Source organism: Pristis pectinata, chromosome 4 (assembly GCF_009764475.1).
Source record: "Pristis pectinata isolate sPriPec2 chromosome 4, sPriPec2.1.pri, whole genome shotgun sequence".
NCBI classification, from domain to species: Eukaryota; Metazoa; Chordata; class Chondrichthyes; order Rhinopristiformes; family Pristidae; genus Pristis; species Pristis pectinata.
In genome coordinates this window covers 75,945,047-75,971,013 of record NC_067408.1, presented here as the reverse complement: position 1 = coordinate 75,971,013, position 25,967 = coordinate 75,945,047, and the positions used below count along the sequence as shown (strand labels likewise).

The 25,967-nt window shown below is 38.8% G+C and overlaps 1 protein-coding gene across 11 annotated transcripts in view; it reads left to right on the top strand.

The window, feature by feature from the left end:
* Window positions 1-25,485, top strand: part of LOC127569772 (rho guanine nucleotide exchange factor TIAM1-like) — a 205,774-nt gene extending 180,289 nt beyond the window's left edge. For all 11 annotated transcript variants that reach the window (XM_052014647.1, XM_052014644.1, XM_052014645.1 and 8 more), the window contains 8 exons: window positions 412-591; window positions 12,896-13,014; window positions 14,005-14,113; window positions 14,406-14,464; window positions 15,830-15,935; window positions 22,749-22,836; window positions 22,934-23,106; window positions 24,267-25,485. In XM_052014647.1, coding sequence (XP_051870607.1) covers window positions 412-591; window positions 12,896-13,014; window positions 14,005-14,113; window positions 14,406-14,464; window positions 15,830-15,935; window positions 22,749-22,836; window positions 22,934-23,106; window positions 24,267-24,754 — 1,322 coding nt within the window. In that variant the 3' untranslated portion in view covers window positions 24,755-25,485. The remainder of the gene's footprint in view (window positions 1-411; window positions 592-12,895; window positions 13,015-14,004; window positions 14,114-14,405; window positions 14,465-15,829; window positions 15,936-22,748; window positions 22,837-22,933; window positions 23,107-24,266) is intronic.
* Window positions 25,486-25,967: the final 482 nt, after the last annotated feature.

The following is a 25,967-nucleotide window of genomic DNA, read 5'->3' as shown; positions in this document are numbered from 1 at the left end:
GATGCAACAAGGCAAAGGAATGTACAATGTACTGGAGAGGGTGCAGAGAAGATTTATTAGGGCATTGCCAGACTGGAGAATGTACCTATGAGGAAAGATTGTATAAACTAGGTTGTTTTCTTTAAAAAAGGGGAGACAAGATTTACTTGATGTAGTAGATAATGATGGGCCTGTATAGAACAAATAGGAAGGGCCTCTTTAGCAGAGGGGTCAAAAAACAAAGGGCATATATTCAAAGCAATTTACAGAAGGGTTAGAGGGATTTCTATTATTTTTTAATTTTATTACTCATTCAAAAAATGGAACATGTCTTTGGCAGCATGATGTTCAGTAGTTTCCTGTTATTTTTGTGTCGGTTTCAATACTTTCATATTATTTGTGCTTTATACTTATGATTTTATTTGTGTTTAGCCAAGATAAATCCAGCTTTTAAGGCCTTCCTTGATGCCCAAAATCCTAAACAGCAGCATTCATCAACTTTGGAGTCCTACCTGATCAAGCCTATTCAGCGTGTCCTGAAGTATCCCCTTCTTCTGAAGGAGCTGATCTCTCTAACAGACTCGGAGAGTGAGGAGCATTACCATCTAACAGGTAAGATGTCCTCCCGAGCATTTACTTGTTTGCAAGGAGGAATACTCTTTAGGTATGTTATGGTTAATTGCTGTTGTGCGTCATTTAGGAGCAAGAGACAGAGAAACACTGGCAGAGGCCAGGGTTTGGTGATTGAGATGTGACAGTGAGAAGCAAAGGTGATAGAGTAATGGTGGATGAAGGTGAAGTCACAAAAAAGTCAGGGAGTAGCCTTGTTGAGCAGCTGCACTCCTTCTTGTGTAGGTATTCTCATAATGCTTTTGGATAGGATTTATACTTGGGAATAATGAAGGAAAGGTGGTTTATTTCTATCAATTGGAGTAGAACTTAGTGGTGGTGTTCCCATGTGCCTCCTGCCTTTGTCTACCTTGATGATGAAGGTCATGGATTTGCAAAGTGCAGTTGAAGTGGCCTTGATGAATAATTGCTCTACATTTCGTGCATGGTATGCACTCCAGCTAATATGTATTGGTGATGAAGGAAATTAGTGTTTTGGATGATGAATACAGTACCGATCAAGTGCATGGCTTGCTCTTCAGTGGTGTTGAGTTTCATAGGGGTTGCTGGAGCTCCAGTCAGTCAGGCAAGAGGAAAGAACTTCATCACACTCCAGACTTGTGTCTTATTGATGGTAAAAGGCATTGAGTTTCAGGAAGTGAGTCACTTGCTATGGGATATCCAACTTCTGATCTTCTCGTGCAGCCACAATATTCAGATGGCTGGACCAGCCAAGTTTCTATTACGTAAGCACTGTTGGGAAACTCAATGATATTTAGTGCTGCTCATGTTGAAATATTTGACCTTTCCCTTCTTGGAGATGGTCATCATCTTGCACTTGGGTGGTGGTAGCGTTACTTGCCACGTATCAACCCTTGCCTGAATATTGCCTAGCTCTTGCTGCATTCATGAATGGACTGCTTCATTTTGTGAGGAACTGCAAATCTTTGGAAATCTCTTCCCAAGATAGCTGTGAAGGTGGAGTCATCAAATATATTCAAGATGGGGATTAACAGATATTTGAGCAACACAGAAATATTGAGAAAACTGGAAAGTGTGTAGGACAGGATTGGATCAGCTTATTGAATAACAGACTAGACAAGGGGCCAATTGGTCTATTTTTGCTCCTTCAGTTCTTCTGGAATTAAGCATATATCTCCACTTCTGACCTGGAGCCAAATGATTGACCTACCGAAATCAGAGCCTTCTTCCTTGGTACAAGATACAAGAGCAACCACTACAGTTCTCTCCTTGATTAATTTTTCTTCAGTTTTAGCAAGACCAGGCTTGCTCATATGGTGTCTTGGAGTCAGGGGAAGTTACTTGTCTCTACTCTGCAATTTAGGTCTTTGGTCCATGCTTGGACCAAGGCTGTAATGAGGTCTGTAAGAAGTCTTGAACTGAGTGGTTCTGGTTAAACCCAATGTGAACATTGGCTATTGATTTATTGGTGAGTAAGTGTCACTTGCTAGCACTGTTGATGTCTTGAATTTTGCTTTTGTTTTTGAAAGACACAGTGGCCTCATATTTATGTTTCTCTCCCAGTCTCTTGTGTAGAACAGATGAATTGCATTGTGCATTGTTAGCAGTAGTGTGAAAGAGCAACTAATCTTCCAATGAACTTTTCTTTCTTTCTGAATATACAATTCCTCTACATGGGAAGTCAACAACTTTTAGTAGTGCTTGTTATATCTCTTTTTCTTTTGGAATATAGAACTAGTTTTATATGAATTCAGTGGATTTCTGATATAGTTTGGGCTAGATATTTTGTTAATACTATGAATGATACAATTTTAAGATTTCTTTATTAGCCACATGTACATCGAAACACACAGTGAAACACATCTTTTGCGTAGAGTGTTCTGGGGGCAGCCCGCAAGTGTCGCCACGCTTGCGGCGCTAACATAGCATGCCCACAACTTCCTAACCCGTATGTCTTTCTTTGGAATGTGGGAGGAAACCAGAGCACCCGGAGGAAACCCTAGTTATCATACAAGCAAACTTATCTGTATCACCTTTTGACTGTGTACAAGTCTTTCTGGGAAATATTGTTTTAAGGGAGTCACTTCATTTTCACCAAATAGGGGGATATTAAAGAACTGAATAAAGACTAAAATGATCTTGAAATGCATGAGATTCAATGGCCTTTTCTACTCTTGTTTTCCATGTTTCTAGGCAAAGAATGTTGCAATTAAATGGAAAACAGCATCTAAAGTTTCTGCTGGGTTGTACTTTTTTCCTACATAATTAGTCCAAAGCTATCATTGTGAATTTCTGCAAGGACATGAATGGTCATGATTTAATGGCTTTTGATTTTTTTTAATTTATTAAGAAACCAAAACTTGTATACAACAAATCCTTTTTCAGCTTCTAAAGGCATTTCCAGTTTTTTTTAATAGGGTTTTTCTAGGTGATCAACTCTCATATTAAAACTACTTGTTTTTGTGATAGGTCTGCTTACTCACTGCTGTTAAATTTGAAACACCCTTCAAAGCACAACTTTATGTTTTAAAAATTACATTCTGAAGCAGTTGCAGTCTTCACTAGTTCTTAGCAGATTTTACACTGGTGATATGCACATGAGCTTGAGGGGAAATTTAGGGTAGAACATTGCCGTACCCCATGTTGCTGCCAAAGAAGAAACTTGCCCATAAGAAGTTTAACAAATATAAAAACTATGATTTCAATATTTGGTAATTGTTTTATTGGACAATTTATTTGGCTTTGAATAATTTGAAACGAGGAAATAGTTGATTGAACCACTTAAGCCCTGTTCTGAAAAACTGTTTTTTTAGCATGCTTTTCCAATGTGTTTGGTATTGCTGAATGGATTGTAAAATTTAATTTCAAAAAGAATTTGAGTTCCAGTGTTAGGCCTTATGAGAAACCCAACTTTAGAAGCCTTCATTTGCCAGCATTATTTAATATATCTGTAGATGGGACTCTGCTATGGTAAAGTTCACAATACCACTACAGATGAGAGAGATCTAATTCCTCTTTCCCACCTTTTGATCTTATTTACCAGCCTTTGCTCTTCAGTCACCACCTCTTCTCCTGTCTCTTCTATTATCCATCTATTCATCTTCTCCTTTTCCTCTTCTGATCTCTTTTCCCCATTCCCCTGTTTCACCATTCTTATCCTATGTCTCCCTGCCTGCCTTTCCCTTGGCTTGCTCCCCTTTTATTTATTCATCTCCCATCTCCCACCTCCCACTTGATGTAGCTCATCCCTCACCCTTGCATTTCCTGAAACCCCTTGGCCAGTATCTTGTACTTGATCTGATTTCCAATGTGCAATGTCACAGGCAATGAATATTGGCAAGTGGAATTATTTATACTATATCAGTTTATCCTGCTTCTACTCCTAAAAGCATGACTATAGTATAAACATTATAACAATAAGACAACCTGCAAAAGTTGTGTCAGAGCTTCTTTGAATGTGGGTCTTCCCTTGTGTAGGATGAGCATCTCTACGAAGCTTCCCTGTGTTTGCCATGGGTGGGGATTAAACTCCCACCTGGGGATCTGATGACTGACGACAGACTAAATTTTCTTATTCTGTGATGATCTGCATTGTCTTGAGTTGGGGTCATTAGGTGGTATCGCTCAAATACTCAAGACTCAAATGTGCTTTCCCTCTCTCCCCCCTCTCTCTCCTCCCTCTCTCTCCCCCTCTCTCCCCCTCTCTCCCCCTTCCCCCTTCCCCTCCCTCCCCTCCCTCTCTCTTTCCCTCTCGCCCCTCTCCCCCCCTCTATCTCTCTCTCCCTCCCTCCCCCCCTCTCTTTCTCTCCCCCCCCCCCCTAAATTATGTTTAACCACACGTGCTCACAGCCAGTGGTCATTGTACTGATGATTATAATTTACATCTTCTTGATGCTGACCAGGTCATCCTATTCTGAATGCAGCCTGTCTCAGTGGTCAATTCAAGACATCTTCTGTTAAATGACCAGGGCACTCCTTTCTGACTCAATATCTGAGAGGCTGCCTTTCAATGACCAAACTCTGCTGGCTGTTGTCAACTGTCTCCCATTTCCCCTTTGTCCCCCAGTGATGTTTACATGATTTCTTTCACAGGCTGCAAATCTAGCTTGTCAGATCACCAGACCACCAGCCTGTGAGTGTGCAAGAGTGTAACTTTATGTTATTTTTCTCTACCTTTTGTAGAGTGCAATTTGCCTGAGTGCAATTTCAATAGATCACAGATCTACAATTAAGTTACCCCTGATGTTGTAAAGTACATCAGATGATTCTGCATGTCTTTCTGCACACATCTAGTTTTGCTACTCACAACCACCACCACATTTTGATTGTACCAGCTTTATCCATGTGTAAACCAGTCCAAGTATCATTCTGTTTTGTTTTTGACCATGATTACACAAAGTTCCTGGATGGGGAATGTTCTGGGCTTATTAACATTTTGAAGAGCTCGTGAATGATTTAACTTCAGCAGTGAACTGAGCATCAACATTTCCAAAGACTTTTGGGGATGAATCCCAACTTGAAGAAATCAAAGTTATTACTTTTCAGCTCCTTTAGCATTTCCTTCAGCTCACAGCCTGTTTTTAAAGGTTCCTTTTCGAGGCCCTTGGTTCCTCTCAGCGTGTATTAAGCATTGCCACTTTCCATATATCAAGAACACAAAATTGCTTTTGTTATTAGAGCCACCAGACTACTTTAATGGTGGTTTAGTTAAATGGTTTCTTCCTGGAGGTTCAGCTACAATTGCTCCCCATTCTAATTTGAAATGAGCAAATAGTAGAAAGGTCACATTGGTTCCCTAGGGCAAGATATTCATACAATTGGGGCTCTGAATGAGCCTAAAGCACCAAATGAATGTATGTGACAACATAATTGCAACCTTTGTAAGAAATATATGGCCTCTCTGTGCGGTGCTGTGATTTTACATGCTGCATGTTTGTTCTCCCAATCTACTGCAGTTAGCTCAACACTCTTTAGACTGTTGACAATTGAATGAAAATAAAACAAAAAGCAGATGCTGGAAATCTAAAACAAAAACAGAATTTGCTGGAAATACTCAGCAGGTCAGGCGCATCTGTGGGAAGAGAAACAGACTTAACATTTCAGGTCAAAGACCCTTCATCAGAACTGGGAAGGAGACAAAAGAAGCCTGTTAAGCTGCAGGGAGGAGTGTGGAAGTGGTGAGGCCTCTGATAGGTTAAAACTGAAGTGACCATGGGGATAAGCTGTAAACAAGGTTATCTGGTCAATGAGTGAATGGGAGTAATTAGAGAGTGAGAACATGGAGAAAGAACTATTGGGCCAACAGCTGGTGGGGTCTGGGAGAGGGTCAGGAGCTGATACTGTTGGTGGCTAAGCATAGGCAGTATCTCCTATGACATCTAAAATCTGAAAAGCATTTGTTAAAAGTTTTATGGAACAATATGACGAGGTCATGGGAACATTATTTTCAATGCAAGCCAAAAATAAGAGTGTGGGAGTTTCTTATCATCCCATAAGTTATACAGTAATTACAAACTGAAAGCCTTTTGTCAAAATAGATGTGTTGCTTCCAGTTGCATAAAGCTAATGCAGAAGCAGCTTTGTGAAACCAGCCCATAGCTCCTATGGAGTGAATGCTATGAAAAGAACTGCCAGCTGCTGAAAGGAAAGTATGATGCAGTTTTTTTATCTTGTCATCAAAGGGTATCTTGCCATCAAAGGGTATCTTGCATATTAATGATTTGGATGAAAATGTAGGCAGTCTGATTGGTAAATTTGGAGATGACACAAAAATTGTTGGAGTTTTGCGTAACACAGAAGGTTGTCAAAGGATACAGCAGGATATATATTTCAGCTGGAAACTTGGGCAGAGAAATGACAAATGGAGTATAATCTGGAAAAGTGTGAACTGCTGCATTTTGGGAGGTCAAATGCAAGTGGAAAGTATACAGTACAGTAAATGGCAGGAACCTTAGGAGCATTGATGTACAGAGGGATTTTGGGGTGAAAGTCCATAGCTCCCTGAAAGTGACAACACTAGTGGTTAGGGTGGTAAAGAAGGTATTCAGCATTCATTGCCTTTATCAGTCAGAGCATTGAGTATAAAAGCTGAGAAGTCATGTTGCAGCTGTATAAAACTTTGGTGAGGCTGCATTTGGAGCATTGTGTGTCATCCTGGTTGCCACACTAGAGGAAGGATGTGGAGTTTTTGGAGAGGGTGCAGAAGAGGTTCACCAGGATATTGCCTGGATTGGACTGTATTAGCTATGAGGAGAGATTGGACAAACTTGGATTGTTTTCTCTGGAACATCAGAGGCCGAGGGGCAACCTGATAGAAGTATACAAAATTATTAGAGGAATATACAGGGTAAAATGTCAGTGTCTTTTTCCCAGTGTGGAAATGTCTAATACTAGAAGACATAGATTTAAAGTGAGAGGGGGAAAGTTTAAAGATTTGCGAGGCACATTTTTTTACACAGAGAGTGGTAAGTGCCTTGAATGTGCTGCCGGGGAGGTGGTAAAAGCAGATACGACAGCAGTGCTTAAGAGACATTTAGACAGACACATGAACAGGCAGGGAATAGAGGGATACAGACTATGTGCAAACAGATGGGATTAGTTTAATTTGGCATTATGGTTGGTACAGGCATGGTGGGCCGAAGGGTCTGTTCCTTTGCTGTACTTTTCTATGTTCTTTGTACACTAAGGTTTGGATTATGGATTTTTTTACATATTATTACAAAAAAAGTCATGTATTACCAATCAATTTAACAATGTCTTTAGGATTTAAAATATAGGTAAGTACCTGTCATAACAAAAAGTTGTGGATATTTAATTTGGAAATGGTGGCATTTTAGCAGTAACAAAATCTAATTTCATGCAGTGATGATATTTTCAGTTGTATATCTTTATTGTTAAAATATGTTTAGCTTATTTCATTTTCATTCAAGAACTTCACATTGCAATGTACACTTTCCACCACAATTTTTATTAATAGAGAATGGCAAATTATAGATCTTCCCTGTAAATTTCTCAACTTTGTCATTTATTTTCATTTGTGACTCTAGAGTAATCAGGCAAGTATTGATTATGTTAGAAGACCGAATAACCATCAACCAGTCTTCTCTGCAAAAGACGGTGGCTCTTGATGGAGCATAATGCAATATTTCTGCAATAAGCAACCAGAATCTTGTTCAAATGTCATTCTTCATCTGTAAACCTAGTATAGTGAATCTAGATTACTCACTGAAGTCTGGTTTTCTCAGGACAAGTAATGGGTATTGAATTATACTTTTTGTCCAGGAGACAGATGATGCCAGCAAGGCTGCATTTACTGCCTACTCCTGGCTACATGGGAACATAATAGAGGGCCTCCTACTTGTTGGGATAGTGCTCGCATAGGGATTGCAGAATATTGGCTGAGCAATGATGCCACATTGCTGCTATTGTTGACTCAGCGTTAGGAGTCACAGGAAAGAGATACAGTTGTAGTAATGGAGACACAAGAGATTCTGCAGATGCTGGAATCTGGAGCAACACACACAAAATGCTGGAGGAACTCAGCAGGTCAGGCAGCATCTAGGGAGGGAAATAAATAGTCGATGTTTTGGGTCAAGACCCTTCATCAGGATTGGAAAGGAAGAGGGCAGAAGCCAGAATAAGAAGGTTTTGGTGGGGGTGGGTGGGGGGGAGGTGGGAGGGTGGTGGGAGGAGCACAGGCTGGTAGGCGATAGGTGAGTCCAGGTGAGAGGGGGAAGGTAGGTGGGTGGGGGAGGGGTAGTAATGTTGCTTTACTGTATTGGATCAGTCAGTGACTCGCAACCATTTGACCACATCCAGCCCATGTGATCTTTCCATCTCGCCCTCCTTGATGACTGCATGATAATTTGCTAATCTGTTGGCTGTTGATTGGTTAGGAAAATAAATATTTATTTGAATGCTCTAATCATGAAGAGGTTTAAATGCTGTAAAACTGTGGTACAAAACACACAGCCTACCTTGATACGGCACAAAGTCTTCGTGCTCACCTATGATTTTTCATTGGACCATTCAAAAACAAAGTTTTTCTTCTGACTGATCAGAGGGAGGCTCAAATGCCAGAGCATGGAGAAATCAAAAAACAATGATGAGTGTGGGAATAGCAGTGGAGGACCAAAGACAGAAAAGAGCAAGGAAGCAGTGAAGATAATGATGACAGCCAGGAGAGGTGGGAAAGTACTGCTTTGTTAAAATATATTTCGTACCTTCAGAACGTTTTTGCATGTCAATCTGGCCCTTCTTTGAAAAAGGTTCTGTACGACTACTGTCATTTTCTTCCAGTGTTGTAGGAAGTGGATATGGATTCTAATGGCAGGGGAACATGTCAAGAGATCAGCACTGACCCCATCGTCTCAAACTTTTTTAAGTGTTGTCATGGTGCCCTCCTTGTTTGATGCATATTCCATTATGCTCTTGCCTTGAGCACTGAAGATGGTGGCTGGATATTGAGGTTGTAATGTCCATGGATTTCTTTGGTGTTGCTGCAAGTGCTATCACTCAGATGAAACAGAGCTACGAACAGTCATCCTTTATTGAAGATTGCCAATGTCAACTTAAATAGTGGTGTCATGCCACATAGTCAGCTTGGTTCTTGAAAGGTATCCATGTTCATGTATACTACAGAGGGATTTGGAATTAATGTATCAATTGTATAGTACCCAAGCTCCACCCTGCACTTGTAGTCACTGTCTTGATAGGATTGCTGCAGCTCAGCTTCTTGTCAATAGTGACCAGCACAGTGCAGTAAGAAAGAGGAGCAGAAGTAGGCCAATCAGCTCCTTGTGCCTCCTCTGCTATTCAATAAAATCACATCTGATTTCTTACCTCAGTGCCCTACTTTCCTGCACATGCCCTTTGGTTCCTTTAATAACTAAAAAAATTGTCAATCTCTGTCTTGAGTGCACTCAGTGACTAAGTCTCCACAGCCCTCTGGTGTTGAATTCCAAAGATCTATTACCTCTTTGTGAAGAAATTTCTTCTTGTGTCTATCCTGAATGGATGACCACTCAAACTGAGACGGTGACCCCTGGTTCTGGACACCGCAACCATGGGAACTCTACATCCATCCTGTCAAGCCCCATAATAAGATCACCTCTCATTCTTCTAAACTCAAAAAGGTACAGGCCATGTCTACTTCTAACAACAAACCTGCAATCCCAGGATTCAATCTGCAAACTTTGCTGCACTCCTATTGCAAATATCCTTCCTTGGGGAGAGAGACTTGTACATTTTAAATGTGGTATCACCAGGGCCCCAAACTATTACAGCAAGTCTTTACTCTTGCACTCAAATTCTTTTGCAGAAAAGGCCAACCTACCCTTTGCCTTCCTAAGTGCTTGCTGCACCATCATGTTAACTTTCAATAATTTGTCTACAAGGACACGCTAGTCCTTCTGAATACCAACATTTTTAACCTCTCACCATTTAGAAAACACTTGCCATTCTATCCTTTTCAACTAAAGTGGCTGAATGTATATTTTTCCACATTCTGTTCCATCTGTGTCCTTGCCCATTCATGGAAGCCTCTCTGCATCCTTTTCACAGCCCACACTGCCATCTAGCTTTTTATCATCACCAATGTATATTACACTTGATCCTCTCGTCCAAGTTTATTGATGTAGATTTGACATCAATGCTGCTTAAAGTCTGAGGCTTTAAAGTTCAGCCTTTATCGCAATTAAATAGTGATTATTTGGCACTTTATTGCACTAATGTTACCGGTCACTTGCCAGCATAAGATGCTATCCAGATGCTGCTGTAGAATAGCAAATGCTGCTTCAGATGAAATGTGAATGGAAGTCATTTGCAGAATCATTAACATTACCATTGAAGCAGCTGGAAGTAGTTGAGCCGAGATGATTTCTCTGACTTACTTCTACATTGATGTCCTGGGGCTAAGACGACTTGTCTCCAATAATCATAACCATGTTTTTTGTATATTGGACGTAGTTAGGCAATATTCTACATAGTTAGTTTGATGCTAGAGGCATGACTTTCTTATGGACATGCCAAATTTGAGTCATGGAAAAACTTCACACATACCATCATGATGGCCTTGGAATGAAGCAGTGATTTCCCAGGAATCACCACAGAAATATTTCTTTCAGAATCCTGGCACTCTATTATCTTAATAGGAAAAATCTTTCCATTCCTGGGAAAGCAAATGCAATCTTACTGGTTGTGAATGAGTTGTCTATTTACAAATTTGCTTCCATTCTTGTTTACCTGTACGTTGGTGCGGGTGGAGTCTTTGAATCCTTGGGCCTTGGAGAATCTTGTCATTCTGTCGAAATTTCACTGGCCTGGCTTGGCACTGGAGACAAAACTAAGTGGCCTGTTAAAGTAACGTGCATCTGTGACATACTTTATGTTGGTGCATGGTTGATTGGTTAATGTGTTGGACTCACCCTGTAATGTAAATAATCAGGATGGTTGTGTATATATAGGATTGCATTTCCCTTGGTGAAGATTGGAGTTTAGGTCTTGTTAAAACACCATAACTCATTGTATCTGCAGGCAGTGCAGTCAAAGTGAGGGTGCCTCAGTCAGCATGCTCTGGTGTGGTACCTCAGGAGGAAATGAATAGCAGCAACAAAAAGCAGAAAAAGTACATCATGCTACTAATATAACAGCAAAATATTAAATAAATTCATCAAAATTGCCTAAAGCCTTCTGCCAACTGCTAGGCTTCCTAAATCTGCTTCTGCTTTTATTGCAGCATTGGTCAGCCAATGATTATACAGACAAAATTATCACTGAACATAATGAAGTGATCAGGATTAGAGCCAGGCCACCTGACCAGAGCTCAAAGGGCTGGCTCTTTATCAACAAATACACTCAGTCTCAGGACTCTGGAACAGAAATTAGCTGGAGAATGCAAGTGATACAGGAATTTGTTCCTCCCTCTCATGGAAGGCCCTGGCTGCCAAACCCAAGCCTGATGGATCCAGCTATCGTGTTGGGTTCAGGTTGAATCAGGCACCAAAAAAGTTATGTCCTTGGGCTCAGATCAGGCTTACAATGGATGTGGCTAGGTCAGGTATGGATTGGGTTTAAATATCGTGCCAGAGCAGATGCCTGGACATGAGTGTATGCACTATTCTTATTTGAGTGCATACACCTATTTCAGGCCTAACACTTTAAGCAAAGCAATCGGGAGGATAGTCATTTATTTTGAGGATCGAGACAGTCTGGTGGAATGGGTGGACAAGTGCCAGATGAAATTTCATGCAGAGAGGTGTGAAATGAGGAAGTTATTAAAGAAATATGAAAGATCCTGGGCTTAATACATAAAGGTACATAAAATAAAAACAAGCAGATAATGTTGAACCTCAAAACCAAATTGCTTCACCTTTTCATTACTATATTATAAGAAGGATGAGAAGACCCTGAAGAGAGTACAGAAAAAAATCATTAGAGAATTATCCAGGGATGAAGGGGTTCAGTTCTGTGGATAGGCAGAGAATCTTATTTTTCCTCAAGGAGAAAAGGCTGAAAGGAAATTTGACAGAATTGTTCAGATTTGTAAAGACAGAGGAACTGTTTCCATTGACAAAAGGGCCAATTATCAGAAAACACATATTTTAAGATAATTTATGAAGAAATAACATGAGAAAGTTGTTTTTCCCATAACGAGAATTCACTGTGTGAAAAGATGATGGAAGCAAATTAAGTTGTTGCTTTCAAAAAAGGAATTAAATACTTGAAGGAGGAAAATTTGCAGAGCTACAGGAAAGGAGCTGGGAATGGGACTGCCTGGATTGCCATTGCAGAGGACACACACAGACATAATGAGCAAAATGGCCACATTCCATGTGTGCAGTTGTACCCCCTTCAAAAATTAAACAAGAAAATGGATTGAGCACACAGTGGGCAGACATATAATGTAACGGATCCTCACATTTCTAGGTTACAATAAGTCCTGTCCAAAAATCTGAGTACAGCATAGAAAGTTCAGACTTGACATGAATAGATATTCAATCATGGGGAAATCATCACCAAGATTGTTCCTACCTTCTACTGAAATGATTTTCATCCAAGCCAGGGATACTGATAGTGATCAGAAGTGGGATTGTTGTAAGTGCCGAGGAATGAAATGGATGCAATCATCATTGGTTATGTATGATAGCATTATGTATATCATACGTATCTGCCACTGAGCCTTCACCACCTTAGTAGTCATCTGGTAATAATTGTCAGCCAGAAAGATTCATGTAAATACAGTTTGTGTTGAGCAGTATATTTATAAATAATATGTACATAGATCATTTTGTGAAATATACCAAAGGTTTTTATTGTTCACTTTCAGTGGCAATGAAAGCTATGAACAAAGTAGCAAGTCACATAAATGAAATGCAGAAATTACATGAAGAATATGGTGCTGTATTTGACCAGCTTATAGCTGAGCAAACTGGAGAGAAGAAAGAGGTAAGGGAACATGTTCTTTTACTTGAAGAAAAATATACAGTTTGTCTATAATTTTGTTTATTGTTAACTCTCCAAGTGACGTAAGCCAAGCTTCTTTCCTAGCTCTCTTTACTCAGCCAGATGAAACCAGTTCTCCACAATTGACATTGCACGGTCTAATAAATACTTGCCTTCGGCCAAGATGTTTTCATCCCTTTCTCCTTTTTTGGGTTTTCTCCCATTTTGTGTCATTGTCAGCTAAGACAGTCCTATTCCTGAATTCAAGATCTACTTTAATGATACCTTAAGCACACCTAGTGTTTGCGTAGTAACCTTTCTTTCAATGCTTTTCTTCAAAAATAAACGAACAATGACTTTAATCCTTTGTGAATGGTTAAAGCTATAGTTCCTGTTATGCTATATAAATGCATGTACTGGTTTGATTCAAATAAACTATATGCTTTTATTACTGTACTAAACTTAACTTTTCATGGCAAAGTTACTGAGCAATTAATATTCAAATGCAGCCACTTCATGCAAACAACCAGGAATGTAAGGGCTACGTCCAATTTCTATAAAGCTAACAGTAGAGTAGAATAAACTGGCAAACAAGCTGTGGCAATTTACAAACTAGTATCCTTTGCTTTCTGGTAGTTGTTGGTCAATTTGCCTATTAAGAATGATATGCATCATTCAAAGACAAATATTTGTTATGAAAGTAGATTTTTAGAGTGTGCACACAATATTTAGAAAAATTAAAGTTTAATGTCACTTCATTCTGGGTTAAGTCAAGAAGAAAAAAACTAAAGTATCTTCAACAACAGTCAAGGATTTATTTGCCCCACTTTCCAAATGTATAATTAAATGCATTTTCTAATCTAAGTTTGAACAAAACTAATGAAGTTGCAAAGATGTTCCAAATGGTGAATCACCACCCTTTGTAAAACGAAGTTTGAGCATATGTGTGTGCATTTGTGTGGGTGTTATTCAGGATGTGTTTGTTATTTGTAGGTTGGGGACCTTTCAATGGGAGATCTTCTTCTCCATTCTACAGTTAGTTGGCTCAATCCTCCATCATCCTTTGGGAAGTGTAAAAAAGACCCTGAATTGGCAGCTTTTGGTATGTTGTACTTGATTTTGTTCAGGCTTTTGAAATGCAAATGAGTGTAATATCCATTTGGTAACCTATCTGTGTACAATATTTTGGGGGAATTGATAGCAACATGGAACAGCCTCCTGAAAGGGGTCTGATGTGCTCAACAATCTACTGTTAGATTTTTAGTTTTACATTGATGTATATTCAAAGCCACATTGCATTGTTTGAGAAGTGATAATGAATGCAGATAAAAAGTTAGATGTTTAAAAGCACAACATCTTTTCCTTAAGTTCTATTTAATGTTCTTTATTTCTAGTGTTCAAAGCTGCAGTTGTTCTTATCTATAAAGATGGTTTTAAGCAGAAAAGAAAACTGGTAAGTTTTCTATCCTGAAACAGTATGTGTTTTATGAGGTTCAACATATTACTATAAATACATTAGTTTGAACAATAAATATAATTTTTTTAAAATTTAAAGAGAAGCATTTTCATTTAGAACCTGGGTTTGAAATCTTTTTTGATGATGTCACAAGCCAATATTCTGAAATCACCGTTAAAGGATAACATAGACCCATTACTCAAATGATGGTTTTGTTTGTTTTGACACGTGGTTAATGCCACATTTTGGTGCCATGTGACTCATTTACTGTTGTTCAAAAGTTTGAGATTTTTGATCCGAATCCTCCATGTGACTCATGCACCGTCACTGAGAACTCAGAATATGTCTGGAAACTACTTCTATTATTGTGTGGCTCACCCAGCCCACAGGCCACTCACAGTGCCTGTGCAGCTGTTTTCAGTATAACTTACAAGGGATCGAAACACAAAATGCTGGAAATACTCTGCAGATCACGCAGCGTCAGTGGAAAGAGAAACTACATTAAAATTTCTTGTCAGCCTGAAACATTAACTCTGTTTATCTCTCTGCAAATGCTGCCTAAACTGCAGAGTATTTCCAGCAGTTTTTGTTTTTATTTCGGGTTTCCAGGTTCTGTAATATTTTGCTTTTCATTTTGCTTAAAGACGACCTCCATAAGCAAGTCCCAAGAGGGACTTGGATCTGACTTTGGTAGAACCCTTTAAGTAATTTAATGTACTCAGCAATCCCTCTGACCAACCACTTCCCCCAGCCTCCCTCCCAACCATGGCAGCAACCAGTATTAACCCCCAGCTTGCAACTTGCCCCACTCCTCCTCCCTGCCCATACACTGCACCTCTGATTATGGGCCCTCAATTAGTGATCCCATCCCCTGAATGCCAACTGACGGGTTGGGATGAGAGTCATTAAATCATTAATTTGGAAAGAATATTTTCACATCAGTCATTACATTGCTAAAAAAAAAAGTCTGGATTGATGCACAAAGTATGGCATTCTACTCATTGCTTAATATGCAATATAGTTGAAGCATTGTTGAAGTTCAATGATATTTCATGATAAAAATGTAACTGATTGTGAACCAAAGAGAAAGTGATATCAAAATGCCATAAAGTTGACACTATTGTATGTGGAAATTGAAAGATACTATCAGTACAGCCACACTTGCTTGCGTTCTAATAAAAAATATTTAAAACTATGTTATAACTTTAGTTATAAAAATGTTTCTACACATCTGCTTCTCTTTAAGACAATTTTATTCAATTATAGCTGGTAATTACCTTCGCTTCAACATCTGTTGTATAAATCTTCCTTTGCTTCTTGTAAAGTCACCACAAATGATGTGACCTATTCCATATACAATAGGGAAACATTTCCCAGAGGGTGTCTGTCCCAGATGACCGTGATCCCTTCAGATTTCGTCATATGATTCCCACACAAGCCTTGCAAATTCGATCAGTTACCGCTACAGGTATGAATGTTTAATTTTGTCTTAATACATAATTTACTAAAATGAAATGGGCCTACATAATACCAGTTTAGCCTTTAATCTCTTTTGGAAGAGTGCTGGACTATTGTGGAAACATTGGTGTTGATGTCATTTGCACTTGTCAAATTAGATTATATCAGCAGTTATGTTAGTTTCATCAGATTTTAACTAAATGATATTAATTACGAGGAAAACTTTTGAAGAAAACTCATTCATCCCTACATAGTTTATCTTTTATTGGCATTGAAGAACATATTTGTAGGGGTATTTTTCCCAGATACATCTTCCCACATCAATAAATTCAACATTGATGTCGATGTATTCATGAAAAGTCAGTACAGAGATAAAGCAGAAACAATTTGTAACTGTATTTCTTAAGATTAATTTGTTACATTTTTGGGCTCTTCTTGCTCGTTATAGTTTTCACAGTATTGAAATTCTCACTCTCCATCTTCTTACAAGTGTCTCACCTGCTTTGATTGGTTGGTTATAAAATAAAACCCTATTTTAATAAACAGGGAACTCTTGAGAATTACTTCAGCTCTTGGTTATCTTCCTTGCCTTTGTAAGTGACAAAACTCATCCTTAGACTTTAAATATTCTTAAATTTATTAAACAGTAACTGAGGAAGCAAACAATATAGCCATTGTTTTACAGCAGCCATTATGATCAAAATGTTATAGAAACATAGAAAACCTACAGCACAATACAGGCCCTTCAGCCCACAAAGCTGTGCCAAACATGTCCCTACCTTAGAAATTACTAGGCTGACCCATAGCCCTCTATTTTTCTAAGATCAGGTGTTATGTTCAAAGCTTGCACTATAACTAGGGCAGCATGGTGGCACAGCTAGTAGAACTGTTGCTTCACAGCTTCCAGGTTCAATCGTGATCTCGGGTCCTGTCTGTGGAGTTTTGTTCACTCTCCCTGAGACTGCATAAGCTCCTCTGGGTGCTCCGATTGCCTCCCACATCCCAAAAATGTGCAGATTATAGGTTAATTGACCACTGTAAATTGCTCGTACTGTGTAGGTGAATGGTAGAATCTGGCAGGAGTCAATGAAATGTGAGGGAATAAAATAGGATTACTTTTATTTGGTGCTTGATGGTCAGTTTGGACTTGGTGAACTATAGGGCCTGTTTCCATGCTGTATGACTCTGTAATTATAAATGCTGACCTTTTTCCCCCTTTTCTTACGAATTATAAAGTTTTCTGATTTGTCTCATTCTATTCAGGTATTCTGATGTAGTATATTCTTTCAAAAAGTTGAATTTCAAATGTGAATCAAACATCGTTCAAATTACTAAATATTTTGGAATTGCAAGTTGAGCCAAGCAATTAAACAAATGTTTGTGGAATTTAAAAATATGACCATTAAACTATGTTGGTACAAATCACTCAGCACATTTGTATTTGAATTGAATGTTTTGGCTCCTCCCTCAAACAGATTGCTCAGAGACCAACTGAACAGTAGTTGCAATGTTTTATCAGATTAAGGTGAGACTTGATTTCTGTGAGTGAAGCTGTGTTTTAAACCTCTCATGTGTAATGAAAAATTTGGAGAGACAAATATGAAAAAACTAAAGACAAATACATGTGTATTTTGTCACACACATGTTATATGCCATTGGCATAAACATGCTGTTCATTGAACATCACTTCTCAGTGTGTGTCCATTGAGAATCAAAGATGTATATTCTTTCCCAGACAGGGAACATAAGATGGTCTTGGATTCTTGCACATATTCTTATCTTTTAGGATTGACTTTTTTTTAAATATTTTTAAACACTGACTCCCTGCATTTATGCCTTTAAGTTTATACAAGCAATGCTGCATATATGTGAACATGCTTGAATAAATTCTGTATCCTTATGGTGAAATGCATAATGTCTAGCATGCAAATTTCTATTGTACAGCGAGGTTTTGGTACAAACTAGCAATAATTGTAATTTTTTTAAGTTTATAAATATTAATATTAAAATTACACAAATAGGAAAATCTGAACTTGTGTCCAGATACTCACCTTCTGAAATATGGTTGTTGTCAGATATATGTTTCATGTTATTTTGAATCAATTACACCTGATCAAGAAACTGTCCAAACTACTTTTTGCATGTTTCACAAGACGGTTATCGAGGAAATACAGAGGAGAGAATGTTCGATGTTTACCTGATGGATTATTTATAGTTTCTTTAGTTTTACAGTTAATATTTATTTACCTTTATTTACCACTTCAGTGCCATCAAGCGAGGCAGTGTGAATCTGAAGTGGATCTCTCAGGGCAGGGGTTCAATGAGTTACCAGTGGGCTGTTCTTCATGTTTCACTCATGGAGCAGGTGGCCACAACTTCCTGGGTTTTCCTTGGAATGTTAAAGCCAGGAACTTCATTACCTGTTTTGTTACTAGGTTGAACTAGGTAACGTTTGTGATCAGCCAAGAAATACACCATCGAGGCTGTCATTAGCTTTTGGGTTTTGATACAGTGTGGGGCTGCAGAATTTCAGATGGGTACATGGATTTTTTTAAGGTCCTTTGTCAGTGGGGGCACTTCATTGGTCGTCAGCCAGTTGTGTTTTTTTGAAGGACTACGTCTTCCCTGTGGACTCAAAGTTTCAGTTTGAGCTTGCAAAGGAAGCCACTTGACCTGCTTTGGCCTCAGTGCTTCAGAGATGAACCTCTTGGCTTCTTGGAGGCTGATAAATACCATTCTAATGAAAGATCATCAACTTGAAACCTTAATCCCATTTCTGTCTCTGCAGACACTGCCTGAGTATTTCCAGCATGCTTTGTTCCTATTTTGGATAACTGCCATGTTGTGTGACAGCTCTTGAACCAAGTTGAACAAAATACTCTGCTGTTGGGTACCTGCTGGTTTCACTATGAAATTCACTGCATTCAGCATGTGAAATAGCACAAAGCAAACTACAACAGGAAAAGAGGCATTGACACAATATATGTATCCATGAAAAGCAAGGTTTACCCTTATAGTTTGAGGCATCAATCAGTGACACAACTGGTTCGGTGGAATTTTGTAATATGCAGTTATTCATACAAGTACCAAGGAAGAAAAATAGAAAACACGTACGATTATGGCAACCTCTCTTAACATTGTTGCATCCCAATGTACTTTGCAGCCAATAAGGTCGTCACTACCATGGTCAGTGTTATAATCTAGGAAGCAGGGCAGCTGATTTTGATACTGCAACTGTCTACAAATATCAATGTGACAATGGTCAGATGGTCTGTTTCGTGCTGTTGAGTGAGGAATAAATATTGACCAGGGATATCTTCCCCATTGTATTTCATAATAGTGTTATGGTATTTTTTTTTAAGTCCAGTTGAGAGACACATTCAATGTCTTCTCTAAGAGGCAGAAACTCCATATAGCCATTGGCCCATCATATCAATACTAACCATCATGCTTATCTATACTAATCCTACTTGCCTGCATTAATTCCATTTCCATCTCTGCCCGGCTCATTCAGGTAGCTATCAAAATGCTTCTTAAATGTTGTTACTGTTCCTGCCTCCACCACTTTCACCATCAGCTCAGTCCAGATATCACTTAAACCTCTTGCTTCTCACCTTACTCATATGCCCTCTAATTTTAGACATCCCTGCCATGGGAAACAGACACTGGCTATACCTTATCTACACCTCTCATAATTTTATATACCTTTATTGTCGCATCTCAGCTTCCTTCACTCCAGAGAAAAAAGACCTGGCTTATCCAATCTCTCCTGATAACACCAGCCCTCCAATGCAGGCAATATCCTTGTGAATCTTTTCTGCATCCTCTCTAGCTTAATTACGTCCTTCCTGTGGTATGGCACCCAGAACTGCACACAATACTCCAAGTGCAGCCTAATCAACATATTGTACATCTCTAACATGACATCCCAACTTTTATACTCAATGCCTCAGCCAATGAAGGCAAGCATGCCACATGCCTTCATCACCACCCTGTCTACTGGTGTTCCAATTTTCATGGAACTATGTAGTTGTACTTCCAACTACATGTAGATGTCTGTTCAACAACACTCCCTCGGGCCCTGTCATTCACCATTATGTCCTGGCTTTGTTTAACTTCCTAAAATGCATCACTTTGCACCTGTCCAAGTTAAATTCCATCTGCCATTCCCTTGCCCACTTTCCCAGTTGATCTTTGTCCTGCTGTAACCTTAGACAATCTTCTTCACTGTCCACTCTACCACCAATTTTGGTGTCATCTGAAAACTTACTAAAATGTTGCCACCTACATTCCCATCCAAATCATTAATCTATATGACAAACAACAGAGGAGCCAGCATTGATCCCTGTGGCACACCACTAGTCCAGGAGGTCACTGGACCTCCTATATGGAAAAACAACTCTCCACCACCACCCTCTGGCTCCTACCACCAAGTCAATTTTTCATCAGGATTCAATAGTCTATAGGGAGAGGAAGAAGAGTAGAATTGAAGTGATTGTTTTGAACTGTGCTGCAATAATTGTATCAACTAAGGTTGATGAGATGGAGATAACTGATTTCAAATTCTACTCTTTTTAGAGAATTCTGTGCACACCCTCTGGTGGCAATGTAATGAAAAAGTTACTTTTTTCATAATTTTGGTGGAAAAACCACAGAAGGGTTACACTTTTAACCAAAATAATAGTAGATAACTTTAATTCTTTCAAGGCAGGAGTAAGTGATCCTAACTGGACTAATATTGTCTCTCATCCATAACAAACCTCTTACCAAATGCATCCTCACCCACTTGCACTCCACTGCTCTTGCAGCAGGGGCAGGGGTAAATCCTATAATCCCTGGAGCTTGCTTTCCCATTCAATAAGCTCATGTGTAATGCTTGTCTACTTTTTTTTTGCTTGATCCCTATATTCAGGCATCTATTGTTTTAGCATTCAAAAATCCATTGATCAAAATCTGTTGAAATCAGTCTCAAATGTACTGCTCAATATACGGTAAAGTTGCATTAATCCAGCACACACTTAGGACTTTGCTGGTGCTGGACTGGCAAATTTTCCAGACTATTGGGTGTCAACGTACTAAAACTCTTAATTTGCATGTTTTCAGATGTTACGCGGTGGTATGAATTTTTCTGTGAACCTGATGAGTTTAAAGTGAGCATGGAAGCGGGGCCCATGAGTTTAAAGAGAATGTGGGAACTGGGGCTCCACTCTGTTAAGGGGAACGTGGGACTAAAACCCTGTGAGCCAGATGCCAAACTGTCAGGATTTCCTTACAATTGGATTACAGATTATCAGAATTTTACTGTATTGTGCGATCACGGATCCTAAGGATAGGGAATTCCCAAGAGGCCTACACCTGATACAGAGACTATACCCTCAAGTTCTAATCTTTCCAGCCAGGAAAGACACCACTTCCTCATACTAAAAAATCACTTAAAAATATAATTTGTGTTGTTGTCTGCATCTCATCCAGATGTTAAAGCTAATGGATGAAGGATGCAAGTAAGAAAGCTCAGTCATAGATATAACATTTAATTTCATAAACATTAAACAAATCCACAGCCAACATGACAAGAAGACAGCATCCACCATTAAGGACCCTCACCATCCGGGACATGCCTTCTTGTCATTACTACCACCAGGGAGGAGGTACAGGAGCCTGAAGACCCACACTCAATGTTTCAGGAACAGCTTCTTCCCCTCCACCATCAGATTTCTGAATGGTCCATAAACTCTACCTCATTATTCCTCTTATGCACTTTTATTTATTTTTTGGTAACTTATAGTAATTTTATGTCTTGCACTGTACTGCTGCAGCAAAACAACAAATTTCATGACATATGTCAGTGATAATAATTCTGATTCTGATAAATGCATTTCAATTCACTGTCATCATGTGGCAATTGATGAGGTTGAGAATAGGTGTGGTGGAAGCAGGGTGGAAATTTGATCTTTTTTTTTGTGATTAGCTTATTGTCTAGCAACTCATTGAGTCAACTCTGTCTTTATATTCAAACCCCTCAAGATCTGCTAGTATTGGAGACTCCTCTAGGCTTGTCTCCCAGCTAAGCCTCTGATGCTTGCTGCCTCCTGCTGCTTTATCACCCATGGCAGATTCTTTCAAATGTTTTTGATTTACCATCAGGAGCTCCTTAACAGTTGACTCCCTCGTGAAAGGTCTCCTTAAAACTCATTTCTGTGACCCAAACTCTCAGCCGTCTCTCCTAGCACTGTAGCTTCACTTTTCAGCATTACTTCTCTGTGAAATATCCTTGGTGGAATACTGCATTGAAAGTTCTGCAGATGCAAATTGCTGTCTTTGTCATCCAATATTCCACATGAAAAGAACTGAAGACAAGCCGTTGAGTAAGGCTGTATTCATAAAATTGGTGGGGAAAGGTTAACTCTACCTGGAATTACTTTTCCAACTTGCTGTACCTCATACAGTAGGACAATGAGTAATACACTACTGAATGAGGATGTTGAACTTAGAAAGATCATATTTGAATAAGTTGATAGCAAATGATTGATTTTTGTGAACAACTAATTTGCCATGTTTAGAACCACATGAACAAAATAGTTTAGAAATTCAGAAGGTTGCTAGATGCTGAAATTGCACAGGCACAGCAGTAAGCTGAGGGATTTTTGCCAATGTGTGTAATTATGTGAACAAGATTTAAAATGATTGAATCCCATTGTCAGTGTAGTTTAAAATTTCTTTGATATTCCTTCCTATTATATCTCCCTGAAATTGTATGAAGCCGAGTACTTACTTCATTTGTCATAATGCATAATCCAGTGCCTTAATGTGCTTTTGTTTGTAGATGCAGAGACTGACTGTGTCTTTGAAGTTGTTCACACTAAATCTGAGTCAGAAGGAAGACCAGAGACAACCTTTCACTTTTGCAGCAGGTAGCTCTTTTTACATAACAGCCAATTTATGTGCCAAGTGTATAGATTTTATTATTAATTGCCTTCCAAAAATTTACACTGTTCTGGACATTTTCAGTACTCCTGAGAACAAACGGGATTTTATCAAGGCAGTTCAGTCTATACTACGTGATAAACAGCGAAGGCAGCTTCTTAAAACTGAGAGTTTGCCTCAGTCCCAGCAATACATGCCTTTTGGTGGAAAGCGACTGTGTGCACTGAAGGGGGCAAGACCAGTTGTGAACCGAGCTGGTAAGAATTTTAGGGTATCCAGCTATGTAAAACAAATAATTAATGTCACAACATGGTACAGGTGTTCTTTCTGTGTGTTGGTGTATAATTTTATTCTTATGAAATTACTTTCCAATGCATCTTCATTCTTTAATTATGTACCTCCTGTCACAAAAATTAAGATACTTTCCTCGCAGTTTGTGTTCCTCAGAAATTTCATATTGTGAAATATACGTTTAAAAAAGCTGGAGCAAATGCCTAAACTCAATGGTGATTGTGAAATAGTTCAACGACACAGCAAAAGAACAAGATTTAAACATGGGTGGTGAAACAAAATCCAAAATCAAAATATCACAAATGGTGGAAATCTGAAATAAAATGCTGGAGGTAGTCCACAGGTCAGACAGCATCTGTGCCCACACTTTTTCCAGATGTAGAAAGCCAGACAAGCTTTCCCTTCACACCTGATTTTTTTAAACTACTTTTTTTCTTAAAAGATGAAATAATTAATAAAATATATTAAAATATTAACATAATTAAAATGTTAAAATGAGCTAACATAAAGTAATTCAAACACTTATCTTTTTCCATAGGTTGGTGACCCCATTCAACCAAACAGGCCACCATTGCTATAGCACCTCTCCCTGCCATAAAGCTGAGGGCCAGATGGGAAATGCATCCTGACTCTTAAGCACATCCTCACTCTGCCACTGGGCTCAATGATGAGTCCAGTGGAAGGGCAGGACTCGAGTGTGCTCATCTTGAACTCCTGCCTTTCACTACATACACAAAGAGACTGAAAAGCACTGAGGCTCAAACAGTTGACAGCTGGTGGCTCCCTTCAGAACTGCCATTTCCCTGTCTGCATAATTCAGACCAATATCTGATCCTTGTAAAAACTATGATATTTGGAGATGTGAGTGGATGAGCACCTAGTGATTATCTCTGGTTCCTATTTATTGACACCACTAATTCATATATTTTACATGAGCTAACATTGTCCTAGAATCATAATAAAGTGTGATTGCACTAAGAGATCAGTAGTAATATGGTCAAGAGTAAACCCTTGCTTTGTGCAGTCCTAAGGATAACTATCAGTTTGGACAAATAGCACATTTTCAGTTCTGCTTCTGATAATATTTTACAGCATCTAATTCTAAGTATTCATGTCCCTTTCTAAGTTTCAGTACCCTGCAGAAGCCTCGGTAAAAAAAGGCTATCCAGGAACAGATTCACAATTGATGCAGATGATCTGTTTGGACGCAGTCAAAATAATGCGACTTTGCAGTCATCAGTGACCTGCAGTGACACTGATCGTTGGGTAGAGGAGCAGTTTGATCTTGCTAAGTATGAGGAACAGGAAGATGTCAAAGAGACTGATATTCTGAGTGATGATGATGAGTATTGCCAGTCAGTGAAAAGTTCGTCATTGTCAAAAGATTTACAAGAGCAGCTAAAAGCAATCAACTTCACAAAAGATGGACTTAATGAGAATGGCAAACTATCCATGCATAAAACACCAGAAAACTCGCCATCAAAAATGGGATTTGCCATGAAGCAAAAACCTGCAGCTGGAGCTAACGGTATAGTGGAAAATAGTGCTGCAGAAATAATCTGGGTAAAACGCGAAGACTTCATTTCAATTAACAAAGAAAATGATGAAAACTAAGATACAGATATGTTTCTTCAGGTGTGACCATCAGGCACATTTAGTGCTGATTATTTGTGACGTGTTATTACTACGCGGATGATTCCACTGAATTCTACGGATATACACATGGAGGTAGTTGGAATAACTCAGAAGCCGTACTTCCATTAGCTTCAATTAAGAATTGATATGATTGAACAGACAAAAGGATAAACAATTTTATGGCTTCTTTCTACACTCCTACAATTTACTGTCCAAGGGCTTTAACGTATGATATTTATTATTGTGGCGGTGTAAAAATATAATTTCATTTTTAGTTTATTATGTGGGTGATTCACTCAACAAAGCTATTATATCTGTTACAAAGTTACTTTGTACCTTTTACAGAAGACTGTGGATTTCATCTATAACCATTTGGGAAATATTATCTGTGCAGAATACAGCAAAAAATGGTTACAGAACAGTAACCGTGCAACTACTACAGTGGTGTAAATCAGCTGTTTATATGAACAAAAGAACAGCAGCAAGCCTTGAATAAATAACTTTTACAAACTACTATAGAGAATCATTCTACTACCAATATGTCCAATGGTACTTATATTATTGCCGTATTCATATTTGTACATATTTTCAGGCTTTAATGCGCACATCAGAAGTTGCCTAATATATTTCTTTTGTAAGCTGGAAGAAATTCTATTTTTATGTTTTTAGGTTCATTGACTTTAAGAATTGTAAATGCTCTTCAAACATAATAAAACACGTGAAATTAGGAATTCCTTATGTCATTTTGAGTGTTTACTTAACTTAGTTTGCAGATAAATATGCTGGGAATATATCCTGAAGAATTTTCTTTTTGATTTCAGTGAGGCTGTAGCATGGAAATACATTTAATTGTTTTTTAAAGAACTGACCATCATGTCACCAATTCCCTTAGTAGAGAATCCCAAATTCTATACATATATCAGGAGCAAGAGGGTAGCCAGGGAAAGAGTGGGTCCCCGTAAGAACCAAAGGGCTGATCTATGTGTAGAACAGGTGATATGGCAAGGTCCTAAATAAATACTTCTCATTTGTATTCACCAAGGAGATGGACATGGAAGATAGTGAGTTCAAGGAGGGGAACATAGATAATCTGCAGCAAGTCAGTGTTAAGAAGGAGGAGATGTAAGGTGTCATTGGGTGCATAAGAGTTGATAAATCCCCAGGGCTGAATGAGATCTAACCCAGATTGCTA